This window comes from Lynx rufus, unplaced genomic scaffold (genome assembly GCF_022079265.1).
Source record: "Lynx rufus isolate CCGP_SWC_20201006 ecotype Redwood Valley unplaced genomic scaffold, mLynRuf1.p SCAF_4, whole genome shotgun sequence".
Classification (NCBI taxonomy): domain Eukaryota; kingdom Metazoa; phylum Chordata; class Mammalia; order Carnivora; family Felidae; genus Lynx; species Lynx rufus.
This window is the reverse complement of record NW_025814856.1, coordinates 96625870-96635912: the sequence shown is the minus strand read 5'-3', so window position 1 is coordinate 96635912 and position 10043 is coordinate 96625870. Positions and strand designations below refer to the sequence as shown.

At 40.6% G+C, this 10043-nt stretch overlaps 1 protein-coding gene across 2 annotated transcripts in view; it reads left to right on the top strand.

The window, feature by feature from the left end:
- Positions 1 to 200: 200 nt before the first annotated feature.
- FAM133B (family with sequence similarity 133 member B) overlaps positions 201 to 10043 on the top strand; it is a 30281-nt gene continuing 20438 nt past the window's right edge. For both annotated transcript variants that reach the window (XM_047096056.1, XM_047096055.1), the window contains exon 1: positions 201 to 303. In XM_047096056.1, the coding sequence (XP_046952012.1) occupies positions 280 to 303 (24 nt within the window). In that variant the 5' untranslated portion in view covers positions 201 to 279. The remainder of the gene's footprint in view (positions 304 to 10043) is intronic.

Genomic DNA, 10043 nt, shown 5'->3' with positions numbered 1-10043 from the left:
GAGAACGCAGTATAGAAGAGCAGGGGCGGCCGGCCCGGGGCTGGGTGGTAACGAACAGGAATCCGCCAGGAGAAGCCTGGGAGAAGCGGGTGATCGCCGGCGCCCTCCTCTCCTCCACAACGGCAGGTGGCGCTGTGGTCGGCTGCGGCCGCTAGGTTCGCGAGGCGCCTCTCTCTGGGCAGGGTGGGGAGTAGGCAGAAGGACCTGCGGCGGGCCCATCTCGGCCGCCTCTCTGGCTTGATCTTCCTCGGCGTCTGACTGTGCGCTTAGTCCCGCACCATGGGGAAGCGGGACAATCGAGTGGTGAGTACTGAGTGGGGAAAACAGTGGGGCGACGCGGGGCTGGCGGCAGGGGAGCAGAACCCCTTGCTCTCCCCAACGGGGCCTGAGGGTCAGCGGCGTAGCTCGGACCTCGAGCCGGGAGATCCAACTCCCCCCATCCCCTTCGGCCCCAGACGCGCGTGCGCCGAGCACGCAGTTGGCGCTTTCGGGCCCCCCACTCTCTGTCCCCTCTTTCCTCTTCCCGTGTCCCCCTCTTTTTTTCAACCCCGCCGCACCTTCTGGCAGTGCTCCCTAGCTCCCTTTCCTCCGGTACTCCGACTAGCAGTGCCCAGTTTTTACAGCTACAAGGGCTGGAGGAGTTCTGTCTCCTGTACGTTTGTCGTAAGTCTGAGGCCCACGGAGGCCCCGGGACGGGCCTCCTACCCGGTATGGAAGATCTGGCTCCGCGCCCCTGTCGTGCACACGCTGGTGGGATGGAGGGGCGGAGGCCTCAGGCGCAGCTCCTTTTTCTGGGCTTGCTGCGCGCCTAGTTTTAGCGGCAGGTAGACTCCCGTTTGAGGACCAGGATCGAAACATTTGGCTTCGTGTCCTCAGCGCCTAGCACTGCCTGGCACTTAGTAGGACCTGTGTAGGAATGAAGGGTGAAAAACAATTGCCTTTGAAGTCAGGTATAGACGGCAATGTCAGTTTTGGGCCCTCAGGGGTCGGGTGACTAGGATAAGTTGTTTTTCTTCTCTGAGCCTCTGTAAAGGGGCATTAGTGTTATCCACAGCTTTGCAGAATAGTTGAAACCGCAAAAGGCAAATGGCCAGAGAACGTTTGGCATGGAAGTTGTTCTAGTAAATGAGATAAAAGAGACACAGGAATGTAAGAAATAACATGATGCAGTTTCGAAGTTCTTGAAGGCATTCGAAAGAGAAGGTACTTGACTGGAGGAGATGGGAAGAAGGCATTCTAGATGGCTACTAGGTTGGTTTGGAAAGTCTGGATTATAAATCAGACTGGATGGACCGTAAACATTAGGGATTAACAATAAACTTAGGTTGCAGCCTTCAAGTTCCTGGATTTGTGATCAACTTTTAACCACCGAGCAGCAAAATGAAAAAAAATAAATGCAGTTAAAGTTAGTGTACTAAATTGGGGTGTCTGGGTGGCTCTGTCACTTAAGTGTCCGACTTTGGTTCAGGTCATGATCTGTGGTTGGTGGGTTCCAGCCCCATATCGGGCTCTGTGCTGACAGCTCAGTACCTGGAGCCTGCTTTGGATTCTGTGCCTCTCTCTCTCTGTCTGTACTCCTCCTCGCTCATGCTGTGTCCCTGTATCTCAAAAAAATAAATAAACGTTAAAAAAGAGTTAATGTACCAAATTTAATGAACTTTTATATTCAATGATTATTGCCTTTATTGGGTTGGGAGGGCTACTAAAAGAGCTTTACTTTTATGATATGGTGACATTTATTCAAAACATTCGTTTTAATTTTGTATACTACTCATAATCAAAGATGTTTAGGAACCACAGTGGTGAACTTTGATTACAATGTTAAGGAATGTTCTTTTCTCCTGCTTTCCGGGCTGTGGGTCAGACCTTGTGGTATCCAGTTTCTCATAGGGTTGAAATGGTGTTCTGATGGAGCATCCTTATTAGGTTTGAGGTGTTCAGAGTGTTTTGACTCTTTACACTGTGGACTTGAAAATTTAGAAATCACCAGACCTTGGATATGGTTTCATATAGAGGCCTAAGATGTTTTTTCTTTGTTTTACTTAGGAGAAGTGTTGCTTTACACATACTTTTAAAGCATTTGAAACTTTTCAGATTAGCTTCATTTTACTAGAACATTTTGATAACAACTCTGGGCTCTACTTATTAGTTGGTATGCTTTTGTGGCATAGAGTGTTCTGGTAACATTTTATTTGCAGTTAAAAAGTGGAAAAGAGGGATGCCTGGGTGGCTTAGTCATTTGAGTGTCTGACTTCGGCTCAGGTCATGATCTCGAGATTCATGCGTTTGAGCCCCCGTCGGGCTTTGTGCTGACAGCTCAGAGCCTGGACCCAACTGTTTCAGATTCTTTGTTTCCCTCTCTCTCTGCCCCTCTCCTGCGTGCTCTCTCTCTCTCACAAAGAACATTAAAAAAAAATTTAAAGGTGGGAATGAAAACATGAAATTAAGATTTAGAAGACAGATTGTCTAATTTTGTGTTCTCGTTGCATGGAGGAGGAGATGGAACTTTTTTTCTTCCAAATTTTTATTTAAATTCTGGTTAGTTAACATATAGTATCATACTGGTTTCAGGAGTAGAATTTAGTGATTCGGCACTTAAGTTTAATACCTAGTGCTCATCATAACAAGTGCCCTGCTTAATACCCATCACAGGTTTAGCCCATCCCACACCTCCCTCCATCAACCCTCGGTTTTATTATCTTTCATTAAGAGTTTCTTATGGTTTGTGTCCCTCTCTCTCTCTTTTTTTTGATGTTTATTTTTGAGAGAGAAGGAGAGGGAGAGAGAGTGTATGTGATTGGGGGAGGGGCTAAGAGAGAGGGAAACAGAATCCGAAGCAGCCTCCAGGCTCCCAGCTGTCAGCACAGAGCCAGATGTGGGGCTCAAACTCATGAGCATGAGATCATGACCTGAGCCAAAGACGGATGCTTAACCGACTGAACCATCCAGGCTCCCATTTCCTTCTCTTTTTAACCCCCTTCTCATATGTTCATCTGTTTTGTTTTTTAAGTTCCACATAAGAGTGAAATCATATGGTATTTGTCTTTCTCTGATTGACTTATTTCGCTTAGCATAATAGAGTCTATCACCATCCATGTTGTTGCAAATGGCAAGATTTCTTTCTTTTTGATGGCTGAGTAATATTCCTGTGTGTGTGTGTGTGTGTGTGTGTGTGTGTGAGAGAGAGAGAGAGAGAGAGAGAGAGAGAGATACATCTTCTTTATCCATTGGCTATTGTTGATAATGCTGCTAGAAACGTCAAGGAGAACATACCCCTTCGAATCTGTATTTGTATCCTTTGGGTAAATACCTAGTAGTGCAATTGCTGGGTCCATAGGGTAGTTCTATTTTTAACTTTTTGAGGGACCTCCATACTGTTTTCCAGAGTGGCTGCACCAGTTTGCATTCCCAGCAACAGTGTTAGAGGGTTCCCCTTTTTCTGCATCCTCAACATCTGTTGTTTCTTGTGTTAATTTTAGCCCTTATGACAGGTGTGAGGTGGTATCTCATTGTGGTTTTGATGTGTATTTACCTGATGATGAGTGATGTTGAGCATCTTTTCATGTGCATGTTAGCCATCTGGATGTCTTCTTTGGAAAAATGTCTATTCATGTCTTCTGCCCATTTCTTAACTGAATTATGTGTTTTGGGGTGTTGAGTTTGATAAGTTCTTTATAGATTTTGGATACTAACCCTTTATCAGATATGTCATTTGCAATTATCTTCTCCAGTTTTGTAGGCTGCCTTTTACTTTTGTTGATTGTTTCCTTCCCTGTGCAAAAGCTTTTTATCTTGATGAAGTCCCAGTAGTTCATGTTTGCTTTTGTTTTCCTTGCCTCCTGGGACAGTGTGTCTCGTAAGAAGTTGCTACAGCCAAGGTCAGAGAAATTGCTGCCTGTATTCTTCTCTAGGATTTTGATTGTTTCATGTCACACATTTGAATTTATTTTTGTGTATGCTGTAGGAAAGTGGTCCAGGTTTATTCTGTATGTTCTGTGTGGTGATGTCCAGCACCATTTGTTGATTCTTTCCTACTTTTTTAAAAATAGTTGACCATAGATGGAACTGTTTAAACTGGGACCAAAACTTGGGTCATTTGGTACTTAGTTCAGTATATCATAACTTTTAGGGTTTTTTAAAAATGTTTGTTTATTTGTTTGTTTGTTTTGAGAGAGAGAGCACACACATGAGCGGGGGATGGGCAAAGAGGGGACAGAGAGAATCCCAAGCAGGCTCCATGCCCAGTGTGGAGCCTGGTGCAGGGCTTGATCCTACAACTGTGACACCACAACCCCAGCTGAAATCAAGAGTTCAGTGGACTGAGCCACCCAGGCACCCCATTATAACTCTTGGTTTTAAATAAAATGAATGTTTGCCTCTAAAAATAATGGCATGTTTTTCTTCATACATTGATGGTAAATTCATAGTTCTAAAGATGATAGAATTGCTTTCTAAAAAAGCCATAAAGTCCAGGTTGAAAGTTTTGTTGTTGTTTTTGTTGTTTTTTAAAGACTTACTCTGGGGTGCCTGGCTGGCTCAGTCAGTAGAGCATGAGACTCTTGATCTCAGGGTTGTAAGTTTGACCCCACGTTGGGTGTAGAGATGACTTAAAAATAAAATCTTAAAAAAAATAGATTTTTCAGAGCGGTTTTGAATTCACAGCAAAATTGAGCTGTAAGTGCAGAGAGTTCCCATATATTCCATGTGCACAGTTACGCACAGCCTCCCCCTACTTGCAACCCTGCTCTGAAGGGCGTTGTTATAGTTGATGAACCTATCTGGCCACATCATATTCACCTGAAGTCCATACTTCACATTAGGGTTCGTTCTAGGTATTGTACATTCTTGAACAGTTATTTTTTTAACTGAACATTTTAGTTCTCAAGATTTATGAAGAGCTGTTAAATTCATAATGGCCACCCTTTGTCCTCATTGTTTTCCAGAAGTTTCATGTTCTTTTTGGTTACTTTGTGCCCTCTAAAACAGATGTATCCTCTAGATAAAAATAGGTAATCAAAGTAACAAATGAAGTTCTGCACATTTTGTTCTCACATTGCTCTTTTCAGTACCTGCCCACTTACCTATTCCTTCAGTTTGATTTGCTATCCTGAATTTCAAAAGCAAATTGCATTGTTACCAAACTCATGCAGCAGTTTGGAGCCAGAGACAATTCTAGTTATATATGAATACAAGTATTTGATTTGTAAGGTCACAGCATTTAATGTGATTAAGTCATAGTGAGACAGTTCGAGAAATTGCACAATTTCTGTGTTTTAACTGGTGCCTAACCACCCAGCCCCTTAATGTTAAGAACATTGTTTTTAACACTGCTGCATAATAAGCAAAAAGGCTTTATCTTTGTAAAATTAATTTTTTTTGTTTTAAAAGCCTTTCTGTTCATAGTAAAAAGAAGCACTGTTGCTTATTGATTATGAGCACAGACCATCAAGTGTTTTTGCAAGGAGCCTGGCATATAAGATGTCTTTAATAAATATTGCTATTTTTAAAAAAGTTTTATTTGTTTTGAGAGTGCTCACATGAGCAGGGGAAGGGCAGAGAGAGAGGGAGAGAGAAAATCCCAAGCAGGCTCCCTGCTGTCAGCTCAGAGCCCCCCAATGAGGGGCTTATGACCTGAGCTGAGATCAAGACCTGGATGCTTGAGAAACTGAGCCACCCAGGTGCCCTTTGCTGTTTTTTAAAATAAATATTACTGTTATAGTTGAAATAAATAATTGAGATATTTGGAGTGTACTTAAGCGAACTAAGGATAATGTTTATAATCAAAAGCTTATGTTAAGCCTATTACATAGACAATGATAGCTCTTGTAATTGTATCATAAACTTATGTGATTAATAGCCTTAGGATGTGAATATACTACTTTACTATTTAATTTTCCTCTGAAAAGTAAACCGTAAGACAGACTGTATGTACTTGAGGGAAGCAATTTCACAGTAGACATAACATAAAAATGTTAATGTACTTTTAAGATACATGCAAGTATATTTGAAGACTGTAAAACATGGTGAATGTGTTATGATTTTTTTTAAGTAGGCTGTATGCCTAAAGTGGGGCTTGAACTCATGACCTCGAGATTAAGAGTCACATGCTCTACTGACTGAACTGGTCAAACGCCCCCCAATTTTTTTTAATTAAAGTGATAAGTTGTCACTGTACTGTTTGTGAATTTTTACTTGAAAACAGTTCAGCTCTTGGAATTGGAGTGGCAGTATTGTGAGTGAATTTTTCTCATTTTGTTTACCTTTATTATTATGATAATGTTTGTGTGTAGTTTTTTTGATTTTTTTTTCATTTATAAAGGTAATGAATTGTTGTTTTTAAAAAATTTTTCCAGGGTATGAAATGATGAAAGTGGACATCTGCCTTTACATTTTGATGCATATAGATATTTTATCGATTTATTTATTATGTTTTATTCATTTTTTTGGTAGAGAGAGACAGAGCATGAGCAGGGGAAGGGTAGAGAGAGGCAGATATAGAATCTGAAGCAGGCTCCAGAGTCTGAGCTGTCAGCACGGAGCCTGACACAGAGCTCGAACTCACGAACCCCAAGATGATGACTTTGGCTGAAGTCGGATGCTTAAGCTGACTGAGCCACCCAGGCCCCCTAATGCATCTAGATTTTTTAAAAAATCTATAGTTGTTCATTAAAATGGCATCTTATATTTTGGCCACCTGCTTTTGCTTCACATTTAGGAAATCTCAGACATCTTTCCATATCAGAAACTATAGATCTCTCTTTTTATGGCTACATAGTATTTCATTTTGAAGGTATATTTTAATATATAATTAATGAATCTCAATTTGATGGCTCTTTGGGTGTTTTCAGTTTTCCCTATTTTAGTAATTTAGTTTTGAACATCCTTGTATATATTTGCATTCTTTGGAAATAAACAGTTTTTACAGTTTTAAACTTAAGATATTTTACTGGTAAGTGCTACTAAAATTATGACATGGGACCAAAGAAATGGGAAGGTGATAGATATCTCCTGTTTTAAAAATGATGAACTTAGCTTTGCACATATATTTGCTTCTGGTTATTAGGATTGTCAGTGTCATTATTTGGGCCACAGTTCCTCTATTGCAGCTTCCGTTGGTTGTCATATTTCCACATGAACTACATGAACTGAGTGAAATTCTCAGCAGAGGCAGTTGATTGAAATACTCAAAGACATAACAGTTGATGTAAAGAATGTCTCTATATGCCTCTCTCTTGAGTTGGATTTGATATTCACATCTAGCCCTGACTCTGTAAACATGCCTGACATTAGGAGTTCTAGCATTAATTCCTGCATGGAAGAAAATTATGTTAATGGACTTTTTCATCCCATGTAATTAATTAGGCAGTATCCGGTTGAATGGGACTAGTTCTCAGTTTGTACTGTTTATAATAGTTTTATGTTGTTTGATCTGCCAGAGAAATCTGGAAATAATATAACTCATACTTGATTTGAGGGTGGGAAATGTTGGTTATTTTCAAGGGGTTTGTTAAATAAAATGCAACAAATACATTCTTTCACTTCTTTTGGAATATTAAGTCTTAAGTTTAAGGCCTTAAAATCAATGTTGATAATAGTCATTTTTGACCAGAATTCTTTTTGTTTAAACAGTGGAAGAGTTTTTATAAATGATTGTTGACTTGGATTAAATTTGGAAAACCAAATATGAGGATCAAGGAGTTGAGACTAATTTAAAGACCAAATTTTATATATGTAGCACAGTTAATTTTAATAAAACAGTATCTCTTTGCTAGATAGTGTCATTAATAAAGAAACCTGCTTTATTTTGTCTGGATATGTTTTTTTTTTAAAGTATCTAAAAATGTGTTTTTCTGTCATAGTAAGTTCAGTATAGACAGCAGAATTTGATTTTTGTAGAGTTCCTTATTGTGTAAAAATAAACATAACATAAAGTTCATTGTCTTAGCCATTTTTAAGTGTTTGTCAGTGGCATTAATATATTCACAGTGTTGTACAGGTGTCACCACTGTCCATTTCCAGAACTATTTTTTTAAAGTTTATTTAGAGAGAGAGAGAGAGGGCACACATGTGTGTGGGGGGGGAAGGGGCAGAGAGACTCCCAAGTAGGTTCCATGCTGTCAGAACAGAGCCTGACTCAGGGTTCAAACCTATGAACCATGAGGTCATGCATGACCTGAGCCGAAATTTGACCCAGGTGCTCAACTGACTGAGCCACCCAGTTGCCCCCTCCAGAACTTTTTCAGCATCCCAGATAAGAAACTTTGTACCTGTTAAAGAGTAATTCTCAGTCATTTGTTCCCCTTCAGTCCCTGGAAACCTTTTTACTTTCTATCTCTATCCATAATTTGTTTATTCTAGATACCTCATATAAGTTGAATCATACAGTATTTGGCCTTTTATATCTGGGTTATTTCACTTAGCATGTTTCCACGGTTCATCCATATTGTAGCATGTTTAAGAATTTCATTCTTATGCAAGGTGGCATCTTGCATTGATACATCTTGATTTGCATTTTCTTTGCATTTGCATCGTGATTTGCATTAATGGATTTGTCAGTGTCATTGTTTGGGACAGTGACTAGGGAGTTGAACATCTCTTCATGTGCTATTGGACATTGGAATATCTTCTTTAGAGAAATGTTTATATAAGTCCTTTGTACATTTTTTAATTGGGTTGTTAGAGTTTTTTGCTGTTGAGTTGTATGATTTCTTTAGGCATTCTGGATATTAATTCCTTGTCAGATCTGTGAGTTGCAAATACTTTCTCCCATTCTGTGGATTGTCTTTTCATTCTTGATAGTGTTCTTTGATACACAGATTTTTTTTTTTAAAGTTTATTTATTTATTTTGAGAGAGAAAGCAAGAGCACAAGCAAAGGAGGGGCAGAAAGAGAGGGAGACACAGAATCTGAAGCAGGCTCCAGGCTCTGAGCTGTCAGTACAGAGGCCAATGCAGGGCTCCAACTCACAAACTGTGAGATCATGACCTGAACCAAAGTCAGATGCTTAACCGACTGGCCACCCAGGCACCCCAATAAACAGATATTTTAATGTTGGTGAAGTCCTGCTGTTTTTTTTTCTTTTGTTGTCTGTCCATAATTTAATATTTGACGTTAACAATTGGCAAGTAAAATTGCCATCAGTATGGCATAGTATTTCCTGAGATAAAAGATATAGTAGAATAAGTGATGAATTAAAAGTTCGATCTTTGGGACACCTGGGTGACTCAGTTGGTTAAGCATCTGACTCTTGATATCCACTCAGGTCATGATCTCGCTCTCCTGGGATGGAGCCCCACATCAGGCTCCCCACTGGGCATGGAGCCTACTTGGTAGTCTCTATTCCTTCCCCCCTCTCTCTGCCCCTCCCCCACTCTCACTCTCTACCCCTCCCCCCGCTCCGTCTCTCCTCTCTCAAAATAAATACACTTAAAAAAAAATAAAGTTAGATCTTTAATTATTTTGCAACCAAGTTTCTTAATTTGCCAGTAAGCATAGTGTTACCGTCTCATGGGGTTATTGGGCTTTAGGAGAAAACAAAAAATCATCTTACAGTAAGAAAGAGGTATCATTATTATTTTTATTAAATCTCTAGTTTAAAAAAAAAGGTAGGGGGCGCCTGGGTGGCTCAGTTGGTTAAGCGTCCGACTTCAGCTCAGGTCATGATCTCACGATCTGTGAGTTCTGTGAGTTCTAGCCCCACGTCGGGCTCTGTGCTGACAGCTCAGAGCCTGGAGCCTGCTTCGGATTCTGTGTCTCCCTCTCTCTCTGACCCTCCCTCCGTTCGTGCTCTGTCTCACCCTGTCTCGAAAAAATAAATAAATGTTAAAAAAGTTTAAAAAAAAAAAAAAAGGTGGGGTGACACCTGGGTAGTTTAGTCAGTTAAGTGTCTGACTTCGGCTCCTGTCATGATCTCGCATTTGTGAGTTCGAGTCCCACATTAGGCTCTGTGCTGACAGCTCAGAGCCTAGAGCCTGCTTCAGATTCTCTGTCTCCCTCTCTCTCTGACCCTCCCCCTTTCGCACTGTGTCTCTCTCTTTCTCTCC